At 41.5% G+C, this 24948-nt stretch overlaps 1 protein-coding gene across 1 annotated transcript in view; it reads right to left on the bottom strand.

Annotated features, from left to right (window-relative positions):
- The window catches only part of LOC126210087 (nuclear factor related to kappa-B-binding protein), a 211228-nt gene that overhangs the window by 155476 nt on the left and 30804 nt on the right, over positions 1–24948 (bottom strand). The window contains exons 6-8 of the mRNA XM_049939213.1: positions 16827–17159; positions 11891–12099; positions 2615–3076 (exon numbers count right to left, since the gene is read on the bottom strand). Coding sequence (XP_049795170.1) covers positions 2615–3076; positions 11891–12099; positions 16827–17159 — 1004 coding nt within the window. The remainder of the gene's footprint in view (positions 1–2614; positions 3077–11890; positions 12100–16826; positions 17160–24948) is intronic.

Here is a 24948-nt window from a genome sequence, read left to right on the forward strand (position 1 = left end):
TCCATTTTTAACCGGACATAATGTCTCAGAAAGGAAAGAAATAATAATAATAATAATGTACTTGATTCTTTATCTTGATGGATATCAAAGTGCACAATGTTAACTACAGAGTAAAATTATGCTTCCCTCTGGGCGCTATCATCTGTTTAACAGGTTACTTCAATACATCGAACCACTCACAAGATGAATGTGTTGTAACATCTTATATGATTGACCCTGATGTCTGAATGCTTACCAATGAATTTTTATACTGTATAGCTGCAACTTCATAAAATAATAGATTTCAAGAAAAATACACAGTGCACCACAGCCAAAAGCTGAATTGAAACGATGAGTAAAGAGGGAATTTACCAAAGTATGTAGGACACATACATGTAACGGCAACAAAAGGTTGATTTCTTTTACAGAGTGACTGATAATTAATTAACCCAAAAATATTCCAATAATTTTACTAAATGAAATCAATAATATCTGTGATCACTGATATTAAAATCATGTACATAACTAACATTCTATACTACTCTAAGTGACTATCAAGGGACACTGTACCAATAATTGCTATCAAATGGCTTCCGGGGCCAACAAACATTTATTTTCAACATTTCCCACAAATTTAAAATTCTGTCAAAATCTACTCATTAAGAGGTGTAATCTTATGCGAAAGCTTTAACACAATAAAACAAGTATTACAGTTAGGACTGCGAGCTTCTCTGGAGGCAGCATAACTGAAGGCTCGCAAAATATGCTGACTTTATTTGTCGGTTATTTGAGAATAAAAGCACTTAGTGACTTCTGACAAAGTTTACATGTAACTTCAAACCTTTACTAAACTTTTTCTCACTGACACCCTCCACGAAGTGATGAAAGAAACAAAGTTTATCGTTCACCACATATTCGCATTTTTGTAGTAAAACGTCAGCATTGGACGTGATCTTTCCTAACTGTGGAAAATCTAGGATGGAATAATGACAATATTATGGAGAGGATAGATTGCTACTCACCATACAGAAGAGACATGGAATTGCAGAAAAATCAACAAGAAGACTGCAACACATTTGAGCTTTCGGCCACAAGGCCTTCTTCTAAAGTAGAAAACACACGCACATTCACATGAGCACAACTCCCAAACATATGACCACTGAGGCCGACATTTCAGAGCCTCAGTGGCCAGAGAGTAAGTTGTGCTTGTGTGAATCTGGGTGTGTGTTTTCTCCTTTAGAAGAATGGCTTAAGACTGAAAGCTGAAGGTGTAGCAGTCTTTTCCTCACGCCTGACTACAACGCAACGCCTCCTCCGCATGGTGAGCAACAATCTATCGTTTCCACAAGGCCGTCATTACAGAGATAATGTTTTAATTTATTACTTCTTTGCTACCAATTCTATATGCAACATAGTTTGCAGACAGTACCCACAAATACCCTGACTGTACTTGCAAAATTATTTCATTGTCCAACACGTAGTGCACAAGATATTACTTCATAAACATTGAGATGCATGAAAAACTAGCTTTTGGTTAAAATGTTGCACAATAATAAAACTTGAGCATAAAGCAAGATGTTTCAGTATATTATTGATTTTTAATAATTAGTTCATCTTATACCTCAACTCTCAGATGCCTATTTCCATTAAACCTAATGCTAATGTGACTGAATATCTCAAAAATACATAGTTAGGGTGTGACTGCCCTAGCGCTGTCAATGATGGAACAGGGGTGACATGTAAATAACTGAAAATGAACAACATTAGAGGAAAATCCAAGGTTTCAGGTTTTTTCATTGATTTGTGAGAATTCTGACGAGGTATAACCACTATGGGCAGTTGTGACAATTGGAAGGAATGACATACAAAGCATTACTCTAGAATACAGGTACAAATTTCTAGTCTGAAAATGAATTTCATATGCAAGCCACTTCATCTCTGCGTATCTGTGGAACCAACATCCATTTGAAACCGCTCACTGCAGTCAAATGTTGGTCTACCTCTACAACCCCCCCCCCCCCCCCCTCCCTTCCTAAACGCACACACATTTGCAAACGCATTTCCCTTCATTACCTAACTGACAATTCCTTGAGGTGTCAAGAAGTGTCTTATCAACTGATCCCTTCATTTAGTAAACGTATCTGAAGGTATTTTCTCCTTGACTCAATTCAATAAATTTCCATTAGTTATCTGTATGACACATCTGATTTTCAGGATTCTTCTCTAGCACCACATTTCAAAAGTTTGTACTCTCATCTTGTCTTTTGTACTCTCATCTTGTCTCTACTTTTTAACACACAAGTTTCAGTGCCTATCTGCAAGACAATATTAATTCATTTCAATCGACCTTCCAACTCCTTTGCTGTCTCTGATAGAATTAAAATGTTACTGGCAAACTTCAAGTGTTTACTTCTGCCCTGACCACCTAGAAAAAAAGACACCTATAAAACTGTTAGGCTGTGGTGTGGGTGTAAGAGCACGGGGAAGGGAGTGCATACATAAGTTGTGCTCTCTAGCTCAGTTTGCCGAAGTTCCCAGTTTGAGGCCCAGTCCGGCCCACACTCTTATTCTGCCAGTAAGTTTCAAATTAGTGCATATTCTGCTGCAGAGTGAAATATTTATTCCAGGTACTCACTTTATGTCAGAAGAATCTTCCAGGTCGACAGGCAGGTTCATCATGTCGATGCCGTCGAGGTCCTGCAGGGTGGCGATGTTGTAGGCCTTTCGGACGTGTACGAGGCGCGGCTGGTACGGCTGCTTCTGCTGCTTGTGCTCTGGCCGCTGCTGTTGCTTCTGCTGTTCCTGCCTCTGCAACTGCTTCTGCTGCTGTTGCTGTTGCAGCAATGACGAGCTGTGCCGGTCCAGCACTATCGTGGCCGAGCCGTCCTGCTTGGTGGTCCACGCCTCACCCGGCTCCAGCTTTATCATCTGCACCTGCTGGTGCACTGTCTCTGCTGGCTCCATCTTCACCTGCACCTGTTGCTGCTGCTGTTGCTGTTGTTGTTGTTGCTGCTGCTGTTGCTGTTGCTGCTGACTACTACGGTTGTTCAGATGCGATTGCGATTGCACTGCTTTCCCGGCACCTCGAGGTGAAGACCTGCAGAAAAATCCTCTTTGGAACGCTAACAGCTGAAACATATCTTTAAGAACTACGGGCATCCCAATTATAGATTTGGAACAATTCTTACAAAGAGCAGTGGGACTGACTTTTTGAAACCATCTATATTATAATGTAGGTTAAGATCAAATGTATCACACCCTGCAGGCATTCATTCTGGTGGGTCATCGATTGCAAGTAATCGACAAAAAAATAAATTCGGAATTTTGTGATGCTCAATAGGGTAAAAAAAAAAAAATTATACACTCTAAATGTGTTGAATGGTGTAATGGATAGGATACAGACTTCTCATGCAGAAAGTCATGGGATTGAATTTCATCAGGTACTTTAAATCCTTTCCTTTTTTGAATTTTTATTAAAATTATTTCAACATTATTTTTACTCAATCAATATGTTTAAATATAATTTTTAATTTCTATTCCTTCATCACATCCTTTTAATCATCATATCAAATTCCTCATTTGATCTCATTTTTCTTTGTATCACTGTTTTTCCACTTGAAATCTTTGTTCATGTGATTTTAATTAATTTTATGCATTAACTTCAATTTAACTTCTTTTGTTTTACCATCATATTTTTTGTCCATGTTATCACATTTATTATTTCTATTTCCCATATTCTCTAATTTCATTTTCCATACTCCTCCTTTCATTTTAATCTTCATCTGCGTTATTCTGCTCATAGGGCAATATGAATTTACACTGTATGAAACGTTTGTATGATTACCATTTAAAAAATGCACATCTTGTAACAAAAAATACATTTTTTATTTCAATGCAAGGCCAATATAAACAAATCTTTTCATCTTTTGTTTATCAACTGATACACAGGCAGTTTCAAATGATTAAATATCATAATATATAAATATAATTAAATTCACACTCATAAAAATTCTGAGTGGAAAAGGAAGAATACAAATGAAGAAGTTTATACAATGGTTAAAATGATGTGACAAAAGCATAGCAATAAAAAAATTACATTTAAACCATTAACTGAATAAAAATGATAAAAGTCATTTCAATAAAGATTTAAAAATAAAAAAATTAAAGAACCTGACCAGTTTCAAACCCACAACCTTCTGAAAGTGGAGGCATCACCCTATCCACTACACCACGTAACCACTCTGTAATATACAGGGTGTACATAAAGGACGGGAACACTTTCAATTATTTATTGCACAAGAACCAAACACTGTACAGATATCATACATACGTCATTTTCAAGAGAGACCCTGAAAGTTTTATTTCCATGTATACTGCCACAGCATAGTTTGGTAATTTGCCGATAGTCAGCGCTAGTCGCAAACTTGGTGAGTTCAGGTGTGGAGCGAGTTTTTTGTGTGTTGAAGTTTGACAAAAACAAGTGTGCTACAGCTGTTCAACAGATGTTTAGCACAAAGTGCAGTAAGAAGCCACCAACAAGGATGGCCATTTACCACTGGCAAAACAAATTCGTTATGACAGGTTGCTTGTGCCCAGCAAAGAGAAGTGGACATGCCCGGCAAAGAGAAGCGGACGTCCCAGTGTGAGAGAAGTGAATGTGGAGCACGTACGAGACACACTTATAAGCAGTCCAAAGAAATAGGTGTGTCGTGCATCCTGTGAACTCAAAATGGCTCCAATGACACTGTGGAAAGTCCTGCAATAGAAGCTGTCTATGAAACCATTCAAATTGGAACTAGTGCAGAAGCTCAATGACGATGACAAAGACAAGCGTTTTGAGTTTTGTTCACAGTTGCAACAACTGAATGAGGATAGGGATGGCATTGTTGATCACTTAATTTTTAGCGACAAAGCCACTTTTCACACTAATGGGAAAGTGAACAGGCATAACTGCTGAATCTGGGGTACTGATCATCCACACAAATGCATTGAATTTGAGTGTGATTCCCCAAAGGTCAATGTTTTTTGTGCCTCGTCACATCAAAAACTATACGGGCCATTCTTCTTCACCGAGAGCACTGTCACTGGATATTCCTACTTGGACATGTTGCAGCAACGGCTGGTGTCTCAAATGCAATTGGACTCTCTGTTCATCTTTCAACAGGATGGGGCTCCACACCATTTTCTTCATGAAGATAGTGGGTACCTGATGATTGCATTGATGGACTGGCTGTGTTACAGAAGGGGACAGCTATTTCATGAAATGGCCTCCCCGATAACCAGATGTCACTCTGTGTGACTTTTTTCTGTGGGTACACATTAAAGATCCGGTGTATGTACCACATGATGTAGCAGAGCTTCGGGAGAGAATACGGGAAGCACTGCGACAGTCGATGACGCCATACTGGGACGGGTATGGCAAGAATTCGATTACCATATTGACATCTGCCAGGTCACTCATGGTTCGCGTATCGAATGTTTGTAAAAAAATCTTTCAGAGTTACTCTTCACAATGCAATATGCATGACATGATGGCCCAGTGGGGTAAATGGCCGCAGGGTGTGAGACCTGGGACCTTAGCCTGCATCACCGTACAGATGGTTACAAAAACTCAATCACACAGCTGGGCACCTCTCCTTAGTATCAATAACAGCATCAAATATTTTAAAGAGAGAATTGCAGGAATGCTAGAAGGCAGCCTACAGGAAGATCTGTTTGTGTTCCAACATGTGAAGCAATACTGACATTATGAATTATCCTGCAGGACAGATTGGAGAAATGCAAACTTACATTTATAGCATTTGTAGGTTTAGAGAAAGTGTTGGACAATGTCAACATGAGTATACTCTCTAAAATCCTGAAGGATGCTGACTTGAAACACAGGGAGTAAAAGTTTATCTGCAACAGACATCAATTTGCAGTTATAAGAAATGAAGGGCATTAGTTGAGAAGGGATGAGACAGGGCTGTACCCTATATCCACGTTATTCAATGTGTACATTGAGCAATCACTAAACGAACCTAAAGAGTAATGTGGAAATGGAACTAAAGCACAGAGAGAAGAAATAAAAACTTTGAGGTTTGCCTATAACATTGTCATTCTGTCAGAGACTGCTAAGGACTTGTAAGAGCAACTGAAGGGAATGAAGAATGTCTTGAAAACAGATTATAACATGATCAACAACAAAAGTAATACATATGTCATGGAATGTAGGTGAATTAGAACAGGCAATGCTGAGGGAATTAAATTAGGACATAAGACACTAAAATGTGTGAATGTGTTTTGCTATATAATCTTTCATAACGGTATTCATCTGGTGTGTAGCCCTGTACAGTAGTGAAACTTGGATCATAAACAATTCAGACAAGAAGAGAATTAAACGTTAAAAATGTTGTGAAACAGAAGATTAGGTGAGTAGATCACATAAATAATGAAGAGATACTGACTCAAATAGGAGAAAAATAAATTTGTAGCACAAGATGACTAAAAGAAAGGATTAGTTGACAGGACACATACTGAATACTGCATACTGATACTGATATCATTTAGATCAGAACAAAATGATTAATACTTTGTAATATCTATATACATACTGGGACACCCCTGATAAGAGTACTCTACAAAATAAGGGAACTTGAAGAATTTTTAACACTGATGTCACAATTATTTTGTCATTCTACTTTACAAGTGCTAATCTCTGTTGGAAAATAACAGTAACAGTCATAAACAAAATACTAGAAGGACAAATGGCTTACACTATCTTTTACCCAGCATTAGTGTGGCACAGAAGAGAGAACATATATAAATGAAAATAATAAATCTTTTAAAAAGTATAATATACCTGGATGGATAAAAGATCTACTCAACCAGCCAGCAGTAGGAGAAAACACATATAAAAGTGAAGGAAATCTGCAAATGTTTCAGAGACAGTGGCTCCTTCTTCTGGCAGAAGGGTCGAAGAAAAAGGAAAAGGGATGAAGGAAAAGGACTGGCGAGGGTTAAGAAATGGAGAGGGTCATTGAACATCCACTCAGAACCTTTGGTCAGGTGACACTTACCAGATGAAATGAGAAGGAAATAAGGAATTGTTGGGGATTGCACCAGACAATATTTGAAAACCTGAGAACTTAAAGGTGGAAGAAATTGTCATAAGCAAGACAGAGATTACTGACAAAACATTGTGCAAGTACTAGTAAGAATGGAAAGTTAAGTGGTAGAAAAGTGGAGGTGGGGATAGATGGGGGGACTAGACAAGTCAGAATATAAAAGATACATAAAACTAAAAGGGAGTGGAGAAAGGAATTTCTTCTGAGAAGAAATGCTAAGACCAAAGAAATTAACATACATTACGGCAGTACAGTCCATAAAACTTTTTTCCCACTCAAATCACACATTCCCACATTTTACCTTCTTCTTATGATCCACAAACCCAACCACCCTGGCGATCCCACAGTTGCTGGCTTCAAAGCAAGGCACCCATTGAATGTATGTCTACTTTAGTTGATCAACACCTGCAACCTATAGTACGACAACTCCCTTCTTGTATCAGAGACACCAAATACTTCCTAGATCATCTTAAATCTGTGCCCATCCCACTCCCACCACACACCTTGCTTGTCGCCATTAGTGCCACCTCCCTCTATACCAACACACCCATGTACATGGTCTGTCTGCTGCTTAATATATCTCAACCAGTGTGCACCTCATTCCAAACCTACTTTACTTGAAAGTTTTCCTGGGATCCATAACGCTTCACTCCCTGATTTGGTTTAGATACATTGATGAAAATTTTTGGAATCTCTAAATACTTTCTCCCAGTTAAATTTCACACAGTCCTGTTCTGACTCCCAAGGTACTTTCCTTTATGTTGACCTCACCCTCACCAAGGGTCCGCTATACACTTCAATTCACATTAAACCTGCAAACAAACCACAATACCTACGTTCTGACATCTGCCATCTTCTCCACGCCACACTTTCCCTGGCATACAGCCCTAGAATTCAAATTAAATGTATTTGTTAAGAAGCAAACTATTTACAGCTCTACACCATCACTCTCACTTGAGCCTAATTCAAAAGCAGATGTCTCAGTTATCACAGTCTATCCTGGTACTGCTGATCCCTTGAAAAAACAATATAGGAATACACCACTAGTCACTCAGTACTATCCTGGTCTTGAATGTATTAATCAGCTACTTCAGCACGGCCATGATTTCTTACAATCATGCCCTGAAATGATGTCCTTTTTGTTTGACAATTTGCCCACCACATCTATGATACCTTTTAGCCCCCCCCTCCTCCCCCCGCTGCCAAACTCCTCAATATTCTTGTCAGCCTCTATGCTCCTTCTCATTCATTTCCCTGCTCTTTGGCTCCTACCCTTGTGACCATCCTCACTGTAAGACTTGCCCTATGCACTGTCCTACCACCACGTATACCAGCCCTGTAACTGTCAAAACACATACTATCAAAAGGAGAGCCAACCACGAATTGACACATCATATAGCAGTTGTTATGTAAACACTGTTCGGCTTTCTACACTGGTGTGACCGTCACCAAGCTATCAGATGGATGAGTAACGATAGACACAGGGTGTATATTGGCAACGCACAAGATCCTGTTGTAGAGTATGCTGTACAACATGACAATTGTGACCTCAGTTCCTATTTCACTACACATGTCATACGAATAGTTACCCCAGACAACAGTTTCTCAACACTCTGCAGGTGGGAACTGGTGTTACAGCATGTCCTTGTTTCTAAGTACCCACCTGGCATTAATTTATGTTAAATTCTTTAGTCTCATAATTCTTCTCAGTAACTATTCCTTTCTTCACTACCTTTAAGTTAAGGTAACAGAACCACATTGTCACAATTCTACGCCCGATCCAGAGACATGTAAGTTCATCATTTAGGTAACGAACATCAATACTCCAATGGGAAGTCTTGTTGGAGTTGGAATCCTCAGATTCAGCAGTCAGTTGTGTAAATAACTGCAACTGCAACATGTCAAGGTAAGAGGTACCTGTCACAGTCTTCTCGCAGAAGAAAAACGGCGCATACAGCTTCATCTGTGACACTGCACAGGAAACATATCTGTTTGGAATCTCATTCATATGCCTGATTTCATGAGGACTTTTAGTGACCCAGAATCTCACATTGTGGCGATTAACATTTCTAGATAAATGGAAGGTTGGTTTATTGCTCAATATCAGCTTGGAGGCAAAATGTTGTGGTGAAAAACTGAAGGCACTGCACATAATCTTCTAATTTTATTTGTTGCATGAGCTACAGACAGTAGTTTGAAATGTAACGACTGTTGCAAAATCTTCCATGTGGTTTGCTGCAATAGTCCATATTTGTGGTTTGCACAGACCACTGATATTTTTGGACTGCATATGAAAATTTCCCTTACCATCTCCATAGTTTGACCTGGCACAGTTGGTCGACTGGTACTTTTCTGTTTACTGAGACAACCAGGATTTCCAAATTACTAATGGTAGTTCCTTTCCATGATTCCTTCTGAATGCACACTGCACTTTTGTATCAGACAAAAACCTCGCATATTCCACACAAAAACTCTTTTCTCACTTTGTCCGCATTTTGTCAAGGCAGTGCACACGTAATGCCAACTGGTGGGCAAAATAGAACTTTCAAAACAAATGAATGATTTATAGTAGCTCTGTATAATGGAGTGTGGCTCAAAGCAATTATGTTCAGAGTTATTCTGAGTAATTAACTACCGGATGACTTTACATTAGAAAATGTGCTGGCAATTTGTTCAGATGATGTTTCAAAAGTCCCTGGACATCGGAGAACCAATGATGCTGGGCTAAGCCAGCAGCAACAGACCAAAACCAGAAGGATACTATATTCACAGAGTATATTCACAATGACAATACTTTTGTTAGGTAGGTAAACATGTTGACCTGACATCAGCTGGCACCAGATTTTGATCAATAATGTAGAGTTATATGAAGACTTGGGTTGTCTTATTGCAGTTTGGAGTAGACTGTCAGCCTAAGGGTTCTAATTGATTTTGGTTGCTGTGAGGCAAATTCTGTTGCAAGAGTTATGTCTGATGTTGTGTTATAGTTGGAAGTACACTGTCCTTAGCCAGCACACAGGTAAAAAGTTAGTTGAACAGTGATTTGTTTAAACATATTCTCATACACTGAAGTGAAATCCTTGGTGACAAGTCATTTCCTTGTAGCATAACTTCATGTCTTTGAGGAGGAGAGCTCAAACATGTATAACAAGGAGTGTTAACCATATTAAGTATCATCTTGACTTTTTCTAGTTTAAAGACACAGTTGAGTGTTTTATGTATTCAAAAATTTTATTATTGGTTTTAGCTTGTAGAGGACAAAGTAAAGCGTATTAAACTAAAAAATAAATAAAAAAAACGGTAGTTCTTAGGCAAACTACTCTTTTTGGCAACAATGAACAAGAGGTCCCTTTTTGCTTTTCACCTCACATTTGTAGTTAACGAAAAGGGTGCATTTAGGATGAATTATATAGTTTGCAACACCATGCTAGAAGAAAAAATAATTCTGATGTAGACTGCCTGTCCATTTCTAGATTTCAGAATGGAGTTCTGTGACACACAAGCTGTGCAAGATGTTGCACAGTCCTGTTGGTAGATACCATCATGCCGAGCAAAAAGCCAACTGCATGTAGGGGTGAACACAGCCCCAAGGATAGACGCATACTTGTGCTAATCCAAAACGCTTTCCAGAATGAGAGATCACCCAGGGAATGACACGAAAATATTTCCCAGATTATAATGCTCTCTCCTCCCGCCTGGACCCTTCCGACAATTGTTGCAGGGTCGTACACGCCAATGGCCATAGGTTCAATGGATCACAAAATGTGATTACTCTAAGAATGTGATGTCCAGTTGTGGTACTGGTGTGCAAATTCCAGCCTTTGTAGCCGACGAACAGGCACCTGCCGCAGAGGTCACACGCAGCAACAACTGCTGAACTGTCACTGAGGGAACACTGCTGGTAGCCCTCTGATTCATCTGTGCAGTTAGTTACTCAATGGTTGCAAGTAAATTTACCCATACACACATCTCCATAGCTGCAATTCCCCCTGATCTCTATGGCCTGTGGTCCACCACAACTGCCTCAGCCCTAATTTTGGATACCACCACTTCGTCATATACAGTATATTTTAACCACCGTAGCACGAGAACAGTCTACAAATTTAACCATTTCCAAAATGCTTCCACATTTGACCCAAAGGCCTATCTTCATGCTATTTAGGACATCACATAAATTGCTCCATTTCCACACTAGGACAACAACTGCACTATTTTCCACATTCACCCCTCCCCCACTTTATATACCCTCCACTGCTAGTGCTGCCAACTGCCATCTGTGAGTGGTTATTGCATGTAGCTGTCGAACACAGATGCTGCTCACATTAATGTGACTTGACTGTGATTTATCACCCACTGGCTTCTTTTTGTCACTTAATTTCAAACAAAAAGTGCATGGACAGTAACATGCAACACCTCAAGAAACGTGAATTCTTGCAAAACCACAGCTTTGAGGTACCAACATCAGACTGCAAAAAGTTACCAGAATTGGTTCAAATGCATGCAAAAGTGTGCAAATTTTAAGTAAGCACAATTTCAGAAAATAAATTAAACTGTAGCAATTTTTTTTGAAAAAACTCAAAAAGACAGTCATCTTAATCGGCCTTTGCTCTCTGCCCTCTCTTATTCTTGTTAGAACAAGCAACCACTCAAAAAAAGACAGTGTCATGATGTATGAGCGAGTTTGGGTGTGGTTGTGGTAGTATGTATTCCAGCTTGAAAAATTGCAGGAACTACGCAGCTAGCAATGTCTCTGTGCTCGAGATGTTAGGCCAATTTAGAGAAGACAACTTTACTTTAACACTTACCCAACGCTGTTAGTCCGCCGTACTTTTGCCCTGGGGGATGGTTCTGTGTCTTCAATAGGTTCTGTCTTAATTTCTGGTAGCACCATAAGCTCTTCTTTAACAGACATTGGCAAAAGGCCTGTCTTATCGTCGACAGCATCTTCCGATTCAGATTCAGTTTCATCCCCACTTTCTGAGCTCTCTGAACTGTTGGCTCCAGCATTGGTTACCTGGATAACACAATTAATTGATTAATGAAATGTCAGGCAATGAATAGCTCTTTCATGTTTGCATGTGTCACAGACTGCAAATTGTGCAAAAAACACACACATACAAAGCTGCAACTGGACTGGCTGGCTCACCAGCCCTTATCATAATCTGCATGGCAGATGCGATCTGAAACCGGCTCACCTCCCTGAATCCCAAAAGCAGCATATTAACATGCTAAGCTATCTGAGTGTGTATTATAAACATATATTCATCAAGTATAACAACTGTTTCATCAGTACTCAGCGAAAATAGTGAGTTTTACCAAATGACTTTCAAAATGAAAGGAACAAATATCAAAGTTTTAGTAATTTATACTTTCAAGATCAATAAAGGTGGATAACAGCCTTGAAGTGGATAGGGATGGAAAGCTAAATACAGTAACTGATTAATTTCCCATGGCTTGAGTTCACAGTTGTGTACAGCTTTTTAAAACAACCTGAGATGTGGATGTGGAGGAGAATGGGGAGAATACGCTGGATGGAAAAGAGTGAGTAATGAAAGAGTATTGGAAAGGGTTGGTGAGAGAAGATGACTGCTGAAGGTTGTAAGAGAAAGGAAAAAGAACTGGTTGGGACATTCATTGAGAAGGGAGTGCTTGCTAGTAGATGCTTTGGAAGGATTGGTTTGTGGGAGAAGACTGAGATGAAGAAGGCAATACAAGAGGATAGACGACATAAAGGGAAGAGGAAATTATGCAGACCTGAAGAGGATGGCAGAAGACCGGACAGCCTGAGAACTACCATGTGAAAACCTGTCTTTTGGCAGAACACTGATGATGATGATGATGATGATGATGATGGTGTATTTGTCACTGTCTACAGAAATTATTTATTTTCACTATTGCAGGATTTGGTGGTACAGCAGATAAGTTTGCAGTGGAAGAGTAGGACGTAGGGAAGGGAGTATTTGATATGGAAGAGGAGGCAGTGCCAAAAAAAAAAAAAAAAAAAACATAGATATCATTGCTTAGTGGCTGGTTTTATATGCACTGAAGTTTGTGTACAGGGGGTCAGTGACATGGATACAGAAAAGGACTAGTGTTGGGAAAATGAGTTAAGCTGTTACAAAAAGCGAATTTCTTCTTCACTCTGAGAACAGCGACAGAGACATAATTGATAAATCTACACCAAGCCAGGGAGCAGAGCTTCTGGGTCTTGAGGAATGCCTCTTCCATTTGTCCTATGAAAAAGACTGCATGGTGAGGGAGTTGTTCTGGTTCCCATAGCAGTCCCCCCTGATTTTTTTGTACCACTAGTCCTCTCAAGGGAAGTAGTTTTGGATAAGGATGAAGGTGACTAGGATCACAATAAATGATGTTTTAGGAACACTTTCAGATGGCTGCTGGAGAGAAGGTAGTGTTCTACAGTTGAGATGCTATGTGTATGCAGGATGTTTGGGTAAAGTGAGGTTGCATCATTAGTGACACGGAAAGCTCCAGGTAGGAGAGGAGTGAGAGTGGATCTGAGACTGTTCGGGAAGTAGTTGGCTTCTTTCATGTAGCACGGAAGGCTCTGTATTAGGTCTCTCAATATTTTTTAAGATATTGGGAATCTGATACATTGATAATTAAAAAAATATCATCGACTCTCAATATGTCAAGGAAAAGTATCAATAAATCACCTGAAAAAATATTGATGTACTGGCCCATAAAAATATCGGCTTCACATTGTATATATGTTTTAGAGCTGTATATTTAAGTATTGATTTAATTATAATGGAGGGAAACATTCCATGTAGGAAAAATATATCTAAAAACAAAGATGATGCGACTTATCAAACGAAAGTGATGGCAGGTCGACAGACACACAAACAAACACAAACATAAACACAAAATTCAAGCTTTCGCAACAAACTGTTGCCTCATCAGGAAAGAGGGAAGGAGAGGGAAAGACGAAAGGATGTGGGTTTTAAGGGAGAGGGTAAGGAGTCATTCCAATCCCAGGAGCAGAAAGACTTACCTTAGGGGGAAAAAAGGACGGGTATACACTCGCACACACACACACATATCCATCCACACATATACAGACACAAGCAAATATGTCTGCTTGTGTATGTTTGTGTATGTTTGTGTTTGTTTGTGTGTCTGTCGACCTGCCAGCACTTTCGTTTGGTAAGTCGCATCATCTTTGTTTTTAGATATAAGTATTGATTTATTATTAGATATTCTGTATGTCAACAAAGTAGCAGCCTATCTGTCTCCCTTACAGCACAAATTGAAAGAAAAACTATGCATATTCACACTTGGCAATAACCACTTTGCTAACAATGGTAACTGCACGTAAGTGGCACAGTAAAAGGCGCCTGTTTGGGCCCGTTGCTCAGTTTCGTCACCTATCGGATTTGTCCGAACACTTCATGTCGACTTCCCTGTCTTTTTAATTTCTGCCAATGCCAGCAACTTAGTCGCTGTAGTGTCAAAATTGCGAGGTGAAGTTAAACGTTGCAATTTCTGCTGGCAGCACCACATGCCGATTACGTCAACATTTCCCCTCACGTCTTTGTGTACCGCAAAGACCAATCTTGTCATTTAGATTTTTGTTCATCATTTCCAGCAATTGTTTTTGAAGAATGCCGGTGCGAAGAAATAGGCACATACCATAAGGAATAAGAAATGTGACCACCCACAAGATCAAGTGGAAAGGAGCAGTTCAAGTCCAGGGCATTCCTCGCGTATGTCAGCAATATTTCATCGAAATTAGGCAGAATCTTGAGGAAACATCCTGTGCAAGTAATCTTCTGTCCACCTACAAACACTTGCGCTTTTCTCGGATTGGCAAAGGACATTCTGGAATTGCTGATGGCTGGAATCTACAGAATACATTGCCAGTGTGGCACAGCCCACATTGGTCAAACAATGAACACAGTGCATGAAAGGTGCATCGAACATGATCACAACAATTGCCTTTAACAGGCCAGTAAGTCAGCCATAGCCAAGCATTGTCTCTCCACTGGATATTCCACGGATTATTCTGCCACACAAACCTTGGCCTCGATGAGGTCCTTCTGGGATTCAATTGTTAAGGAAACACTGGAAATACATTTAGCACAAGATCTTATTAATCGTAATGGCAGCTTTCAGTTGGATAATGTGTGAGACCTGATTAATTTGTTAATTTATTCAGAAAGAAAACATTTTATGACCAGCAACAGTTAGTTTCATTAATTTTGACATCTTAATTTTAACTCTGCAATTGCACATTCCGGCAGAGAATGTGTATGCAGTGTCACCATCACGCATGTGCCTGTGGGCCATAGATGGAGCAACATTCGAAGGGTCGAAAAATTTGCATTTTGCAATAAATTCGAATATAGATGCGAATTGTGTCCCAAAATGCAAAAATTCTAACTTATGTAACAGACACGGTTTTATAGAGAATTTTATCCAGGTGAACCATTTTATCAGAAATAGTTTAAAATATCTTTATTTTCTTCATATAACAATTGACAATGTAACCAATTTTTAGTTATTAGTCATCACATGATAGCCCAATATGGAAAGATAACGTGTTTTAAGAAAAAATAGTACACAAGTGTAGCAATGTAGTCATTGGTCTCAGTGTTCTGGCACCAGGCCAATTGCAGATGGTTGAATACTCTGTATATGATACACAGGGCAATGCAATGTTGTACTCAACTGTCGGACTAGCACCTTAGAACAAAGAAACACTTGTGATTCTTGAAACTCTCCCAGCTTAAAGAGTATTGGGACTCCAGCTGGATGATGTAGACCTTTTGCTATGATATTTTGGCTGACAACCATTCAGCCATCTTCAGGTGATTGTTTCCGGCAGAGAATGTGTATGCAGTGTCACCATCACGCATGTGCCTGTGGGCCACAGATGGAGCAACATTCGAAGGGAGTGCGAAACTCGAAAGAGGTCGCTCTTGTAACTGCTGCCCTCATACATGCGTATCTGAGCCAACTTTTGGTATAAAGTTAGTGATGTGAACTAGCAATCTCCAGTGCAAAACAATCACCTGAAGATGGCTGAATGGTTGTCAGCCAAAATATCATAGCAAAAGGTCTACATCATCCAGCTGGAGTCCCAATACTCTTTAAGCTGGGAGAGTTTCAAGAATCACAAGTGTTTCTTTGTTCTAAGGTGCTAGTCCGACAGTTGAGTACAACATTGCATTGCCCTGTGTATCATATACAGAGTATTCAACCATCTGCAATTGGCCTGGTGCCAGAACACTGAGACCAATGACTACATTGCTACACTTGTGTACTATTTTTTCTTAAAACACGTTATCTTTCCATATTGGGCTATCATGTGATGACTAATAACTAAAAATTGGTTACATTGTCAATTGTTATATGAAGAAAATAAAGATATTTTAAACTATTTCTGATAAAATGGTTCACCTGGATAAAATTCTCTATAAAACCGTGTCTGTTACATAAGTTAGAATTTTTGCATTTTGGGACACAATTCGCATCTATATTCGAATTTATTGCAAAATGCAAATTTTTCGTGTACCTGGTAATGAGAGGACACACTTTTACAATGGTTCGTGAGGGTGGTTGGATAATAAGAGGCAATATTAGCATCAGTCAGAAGTGCCTAAGTGTTTGCAATGCTATTTGCTTTAACTGCTGGTGTTGCAATTTTTGTTCTCTGAAAGTAAAATGTCTTATATAGGTTACATTCCTTTGCATTTGTGCAAAAGCAAAACTGATGCTTACCTGTGGGCTAGCAATGCGAAGATGAGGCGCCCTGTTGTTGAGATGCTGATGGTCAGCACTGCTTCCTTTCCCACTCCCTGCCCTCGCCGGCACGTTCTGACGCTTTACGGTCACCTTCCCTCCCTCGTGAGGTGTACTCGGTGGTGTCGCCGCTCGTTGCTGCTGGTAGTGGTGACTAGGTGTGCTAACAGGCGACGAGGTAGCATTGGGTGTGGGGCTGGCAGAGGGAGGGCAGCGCAGCGGAGGTGTCGCGGGAATCGGTCTCTTAGCCATCTGCGCCCTCGTCGCCACATCGTGTATCGAGATACCGTGGGTCTCCAGATCCGGATGTGACTGTACGAAAAACAACAGGTATTATTATTAACTTGTTTTTATACACATCAAGTAAAGCCCACGCTACAAAGTAAATTCAAGTACTTATTGCCGGTGAGTCTATTACACTGCCCCTGGCATATTATTTTGAAAAGGGAGCAAGATTAGAGTTACATGTCCTGTCAAGAACACTATCACTAGAGACAGAACACATAGGTATCATTAGAGATAGAACACATGTGACACAATCTCTCAAGAGCGAAAATTGGGCAAGGAAATTGACCACGCCCTTTTCACAGAATCATGCCAGGATTTCCCTTGTGTGATTTAGGGAAATCGTGGAAAACCTAAATCTGGGAGGTCACACAGGGATTAGAACTGTCGTCCACCTGAATACGAGTCCAGTGTGCTGACCACTGTGCCATCTTCCTTGGCATTTTATTCCCATATTGAGACTCATTTGAGTGCTCATTTTTGTTTATATGTCAACATCAAAACTGTGTGTGCTGTCTGCTGTGCAGTGTGACACCTGGATGGTGAAAACAAGACTACGAGGTGTTGTCCTCCTTACAAAAAAGTTGAAGTATTGCAACAGAATGAGTTATAACTGACAACAGTTTTTGTAGGTTCACAGTGGATGTTCTTGACAAAGATCATACATTATGACCTCTACAATGCTGCAATCTGAAAAAAATAGGAAAACTTCCAGCCAAATACTTCTAAATGTCGACATTTATTCACATGAGAAAATCTATAAATACAAACACATCAAACAATATTTACACAGTACATAGTGCTTTTTTTATTTCATCCTTTGCATCTTATTTTCTTATTAAGTGCCAAATAAGATACAAAACTATTTTTCTACTTTGATGTTTAAACAATTCTCATTTAAATTTTTTTGTCTAGTTATGTTCCTATTTATATAGTGCAGGCTTTTTCTTTGTCCAGGCATCACAAAAAACAAAATACCTTTTTGCTTTCAGACATTTGGTCTCTTTTGTGGGAGAACACTAGCAGGTAAAATATCAAGTCATCAGACAACCTTTGCAATGAAAACAAAGCAAAAAATAAAATAAACATTAAGAAGAGTCAAAAGCTCTATATTCAGTATTACAACACAAGTGAGCTCGGAAAAAATAGTTTAACTTCCGATGTTAGCAGACGATGCCACAGTCCCCTATTTCTGCACACATACAGTCTTCGCATAATCACGAATTTAGAACTCCACATTTGGCACAATCAATCAATCTTTGACTTCACTGATTCAAATGTAATGTGGTTGGCTGCTAATTTTCACACAGACATGTGGTGCACACCCACCACAAGTAATCTATTTTGATCAAAAGGTTGTTTGTATAAAATAGCCTTTTATACATGGAAAAAGAAAAGTGATCAAGACAGCATCAACAGGAATAATCTTTCTATTCTGTTATAGTCGCATGCAAACAAGAAGGCAGATGCGTGATGCTTTATGTGCAGAAAGGGATGAAGAATTCTGTGCAGCAGTGCTGGTGTTCTCTCTGGCTCTGACCCACGTCACTCTCCACCTGTCGTCTACCCTGGTAACTAGCACCACTATGGTAAGTGACACAATGTGAAACTATTCAAGTTCAAGTGGCTCTGAGCACTATGGGACTTAACATCTGAGGTCATCAGTCCCCTAGAACTTAGAACTACTTAAACCTAACCAACCTAAATACATCACACACATCCATGTCCGAGGCAGGATTCGAACCTGCGACCATAGCGGTCGCGCGGTTCCAGGCTGAAGCGCCTAGAACCGCTCAGCCACACCGGCTGGCTGTGTAACTATTCCTGCTTCTGACTCTCCCTAGACAAATTTATACACCCCAAAAACTATCACTGTTACTTGTTAATGTGAAACTTGTCACGTTTGCTAAACTCCACCCAGACGCTCAGTACCCCACCATACCTGGACTAACATGAAAATCGACACTACATCTACGTCTACATCAACATTTATACTCCGCAAGCCACCCAACGGTGTGTAGTGGAGGGCACTTTAGGTGACAATATCATTAGCTCCCTTTCCTGCTCCAGTCGCGTATGGTTCGCGGGAAGAACGACTGCCAGAAAGCCTCTGTGCGCGTTCGAATCTCTCTAATTTTACATTCGTGATCTCCTCGGGAGGAATAAGTAGGGGGAAGCAATATATTCGATACCTCATCCAGAAACGCACCCTCTCGAAATCTGGACAGCAAGCTACACTGCGATGCAGAGCGCCTCTCTTGCAGAGTCTGCCACTTGAGTTTGCTAAACATCTCCGTAATGCTATCACGCTTACCAAATAACCCTGTGATGAAACGTGCCGCTCTTCTTTGGATCTTCTCTATCTCCTCCGTCAACCCGATCTGGTACGGATCCCACACGGATGAGCAATACTCAAGTATAGGTCGAACCAGTGTTTTGTAAGCCACCTCCTTTGTTGATGAACTACATTTTCTAAGGACTCTCCCAATGAATCTCAACCTGGTACCCACCTTACCAACAATTAATGTTATATGATAATTCCACTTCAAATCATTCCGCACACATACTCCCAGATATTTTACAGATGTAACTGCTACCAGTGTTTGTTCCACTATCATATAATCATACCATAAAGGATCCTTCTTTCTATGTATTCGCAATACATTACATTTGTCTATGTTAAGGGTCAGTTGCCACTCACTGCACCAAGTGCCTATCCGCTGCAGATCTTCCTGCATTTCGCTACAATTTTCTAATGCTGCAACTTCTCTGTATACTACAGCATCATCCGCGAAAAGCCGCATGGAACTTCCGACACTATCTACTAGGTCATTTATATATATTGTGAAAAGCAATGGTCCCATAACACTCCCCTGTGGCACGCCAGAGATTACTTTAATGTCTGTAGACATCTCTCCATTGAGAACAACATGCTGTGTTCTGTTTACTAAAAACTCTTCAATCCAGCCACACAGCTGGTCTGATATTCTGTAGGCTCTTACTTTGTTTATCAGGCGACAGTGCAGAACTGTATCGAACGCCTTCCGGAAGTCAAGGAAAATAGCATCTACCTGGGAGCCTGTATCTAATATTTTCTGGGTCTCATGAACAAATAAAGCGAGTTGGATCCCACACGATCGCTGTTTCTGGAATCCATGTTGATTCCTACATAGTAGATTCTGGGTTTCCAGAAACGACATGATACGAGAGCAAAAAACATGTTCTAAAATTCTACAACAGATCAACATCAGAGATACAGGTCTATAGTTTTGCGCATCTGCTCGACGACCCTTCTTGAAGACTGGGACTACCTGTGCTCTTTTCCAATCATTTGGAACTTTCCGTTCCTCTAGAGACTTGCGGTACACAGCTGTTAGAAGGGGGCAAGTTCTTTCGCGTACTCTGTGTAGAATCGAACTGGTATCCCGTCAGGTCCAGTGGACTTTCCTCTGTTGAGTGATTCCAGTTGCTTTTCTATTCCTTGGACACTTATTTCGATGTCAGCCATTTTTTCATTTGTCCGGGGATTTAGAGAAGGAACTACAGTGCAGTCTTCCTCTGTGAAACAGCTTTGGAAAAAGGTGTTTAGTATTTCAGCTTTACGTGTGTCATCCTCTGTTTCAATGCCATCATCATCCCAGAGTGTCTGGATATGCTGTTTCGAGCCACTTACTGATGTAACGTAAGACCAGAACTTCCTAGGATTTTCTGTCAAGTGTTCCAAGCGGACCCCAAACTGCGCGTTGCAGACAGACACAACTGAATGATGCTATTGGCTGGACAATTGCATGGTATACCGCACTCTGTCACCGCACAGCACCCCACCACCAGCATTCTTCCCTGACACCACTATAGCAACAGGACATGGAAATCTGCCCCTTCATTTTGTGAGCATAAGACTTATATGCACGCATAAGCACACAAACGTACAAAGTACTATATGTAGCTCTATATTTACTTGATTACACTTGCATTTTTCAAAGACAAAAGGTATTTGCAACTTTAAATATTGATTTATGTTTACAGTACAGCTTCAGACTAACAATGCAGTTTGCTACGAAGCTAACAAAAGTTTTCAAACAATGGAAAATCCAGGATGGAATGTAACAATATTAGAGAAGGAAAGTTGCTACTCATCATATAGCAGAGACACTGATTCTCGATAGGCGCAACAAAAGAGTGTCATTTCAGTTATCTGAGACTGCAGACGTGTGTGCAAGTTGCGTTTGCGTTTGCGCGCGCGTTTGTGTGTGTGTGTGTGTGTGTGTGTGTGTGTGTGTGTGTGCGCGCGCGCCTACTGCTGACAAAGGCCTTAATGGCTGAAAGCTATTATTATGTGAATCTTTTTGTTGTGCCTATTGCGACTCAGCATCTCCACTATATGGTGAGTAGCAACTTCCTTTCTCTAATATTGTAACAAAATTTTTCAATTCTCCTATCTACATACTCAGATAATTTGTAGAAAGAGTCGATCATGAAGCATGTTATGATTTTCTTCTGAACTGGTAGGGATTTTCAATTTCTTACTTTATGTTAGATAGGAACTTTTTGAATATCTTTGCACCACAGTTCATAGCTGAACTCTTTAAGTCTGTGGGTTCAGCAGGACCTGAACTGGGACACGCTTGTCAATAAGCTGTCAATAAAACTCTCATTAGCGTGCTATGGTTTAGAAATATTAAATTCTACAATAAGCGAACCTACAGTGCTGCTCTCTGTTATGAGATAATATTCTGGGAACACTCATTCACAATATAAATCTATATATTACTAAATGGCTAACCTGGCTCTTCGCACCTGTTCCCAGTTGGAGGTTGCCTATCTAAGGCTTCCAGGGACAACAAAAGTTTGATTTTCCTTATTTTATACAATTACTTACAAATTAAAAAATTTAATATTACTCATTAAGAAGTATACTCTTACGTTAAAGGCTTAACACTATAAGACAAATATCACAGTCAAAATCTGTATATGTGCCTTCAGTTGGTGTAACTCACCACATGCAAATACCCATACAATGCTCAATCACTATTTGAGGATGAGAGCACTTAGACTCTATTCACAACAGATTTTGCAGAAAGTACCTACATATATCACTGAATGTACTTGATAAATTATGTCATTGTACAACACATAGTTCAGGAGATTGACAGTCTCACTGACAGAGTTTGTAAAGACATGTTTCGTTTCTGCAGCTAAGTATACAGCTCCCGACAGACTTTAAATAGTTTCAGGTGGTTAGTCTCATTCAACAGTCACAACTCAAGGAACAGCCAATAATGTTTTGCTTCTTGTAATAAATTTTACTGCATTTTCTTTGTCCCTGGACAAAAGTACAGACTTTTATGATTGGCAATTTATATTCAAGGAGTAGATAGTGTAGTAACACTGTTCACGTTTACGTCGCACTTCACTTAGCGTAGACCGGGACTGTGTCCTAGGCATGCCCGATGTTGACTGACTGGGCACGGCCCGTGCTGCTGGAGTTGTTGTTCTTGTTGTTACGCTGGCAGAGGTCGCGTCCAAATTCTCGCGTGCCCTCTGGTGGACGGGACTCTACTTGCGTCAACTACCGCCCGTGACGCGCCGTGCCAATGTGCGCCTCCCGCGATCTTTCTGGTGGCTACTACACTCCTCCTCCTTTGGGGGTTGAAGCCACTGTGATCCACTGCGTTGGAAGGTGGAGCGTCGGGCAGGAGTGATGACCTCCACATCCATTGGATGGCCGGAGTCGAGGGGATCTGCCAACCCTCGAGCTGGAACCTTCGAATACGGCTGGAAGTGACCCACACGAAGAGGCCCCCGTCATCCCACAACCGGAGCTCGGGACAGAACGGGTGACAAGCTGTCGAACTCCGGATCCCGTTCCACCTCGGGAGGGGCAAGACCCAGTGGTGGGGATGAAGGGGAAGGGACAACCACAGGTGAACTAGCCCCCTGAGAAACCGAACCTGCTAGGGGGGCCGGCTCTCGCTGGGGCATCTCGAATGATGGCGATGCCGGTGCTGGAGCTACTGGAGGCTGCCCAGGCTGAGAACCATCGCAGTGCGGCAGAGTCTCAGCGGGGAGAGGAGGTAACGTCCCCTGTGAAACCAATACCGGTGCCGGCAGTGGGGAAGCCGGTGTCCGAGAGGTCGGAGGGTGGGTGCCCGAACGTGGACGTAGCTGATTTTGGTGACGACGTACCACCCGATCCCCCGCCTGTAAGGTATAGAGCCGGCGGCCATTTCGGCGCAGGACCACCGCCGGTATCCAACGTGGATTGCGACCAAACCCACGGGCCCAGACCGACATACCCAGTGGAAAGCCAGGTACTTCGTTTTGTGAAGACTGGCGAGGACCAGGCTGGAGGAGGTGCAGCAGAGTCCTAGGTTGACGCCCATGGAGGAGCTCTGCGGGGCTGCGGTCGCCCATTGGTGTGGTCCGGTATGCCGTCAAGAAAAACGTCAAGGCTTCCTCTGCAGGAAATTCGTGCACATACTTTTTCATCTGCGTCTTAAATGTGCGCACCATGCGCTCGGCTTCCCCATTCGATTGTGGATGGAAGGGGGGAGAGCAAACGTGCCGAATACCGAAGCGCCTACAAAAATCCTGGAAGGTCTGCGAAATAAACTGCGGCCCATTGTCTGAGACCAGGGTGATTGGCAGACCTTCCACAGAAAAGATTTTTGCTAGTGCCTGGATTGCAACTTCTGAAGTGGTTGAGGAGCAGCGAACCACATATGGGAATCGGGAATAAGCATCAATGACAATGAGCCAAAAGCCATTGAGAAACGGGCCCGCAAAATCGATGTGAACACGTTCCCATGCTTGTGTTGCCGGCGGCCATGAAGAGAACGCTGCCCTGGGAGATGCTTGTTGGCTCGCACACTGGGAACAGGCGGCCACCAAGTGCTCAATTTCTCTGTCAATACCGGGCCAGTACACATGTCTGCGAGCCAAGGTTTTAGTACGGGAAACACCCCAGTGCCCCGCATGTAATAACGTGAGGACCTCCCTTCGTAAACCTGCAGGAACAACCACGCGAGGAGCTGTATCATCGGTAGCCAGAAGGAGAACTCCGTCCAAGACCGAGAGGCGGTCTCGTAGAAGAAAGTAATTACGAAGAGGGTCCGAGGCCCGGCCTGGAGGGCGGGAGGACCACCCCTGCTGAATGAGGCGAACTACTTGCCGGAGAACCGGGTCAGCCGCCGTTTCCCTGGCGACTCGAGAACTAGTGATCGGAAAGCCATCAACTGCTTGGCGGGATGCCACATCCAAATGAAAACACATAATCTCCTCTCGATCGAACGTAGGATCCGGGCCCACCGGAAGACGGGAAAGAGCGTCGGCGTTGGCATGCTGTCCTGTAGGGCGAAAATGAATGTCATAATGGTACTTAGAGAGGAACAAGGCCCAGCGCTGTAGTCTGTGGGCCGCCCTATCCGGAATCTGAGAGGTGGGTCCAAATAACGATATTAACGGCTTATGGTCAGTGATTAACTGAAACTTCGTGCCGTACAAGAAAGGGTGAAACTTGGTAATAGCGTAGATAATGGCCAAAGCCTCTTTTTCCACCTGGGAGTAATTGGCCTGCGCGGGACTAAGCGTTTTAGACGCAAACGCCAGTGGTTGCTCGGAACCGTCTGCGTTGCGATGGGGCAGGACCGCCCCCACCCCATACTGCAAAGCATCTGTAGCCAGGACCAACGGCTTACGGGGATCAAAAGTAGCCAAACAAGGGGCTGAAGTGAGGAGGCCCTTCAACGAGGTGAACGCTCGCTCGCATGCAGGCGACCAATCAAAAGGAACACCCTTGTGCAGAAGGCAGTACAGG

Source organism: Schistocerca nitens, chromosome 10, assembly GCF_023898315.1.
Source record: "Schistocerca nitens isolate TAMUIC-IGC-003100 chromosome 10, iqSchNite1.1, whole genome shotgun sequence".
Classification (NCBI taxonomy): domain Eukaryota; kingdom Metazoa; phylum Arthropoda; class Insecta; order Orthoptera; family Acrididae; genus Schistocerca; species Schistocerca nitens.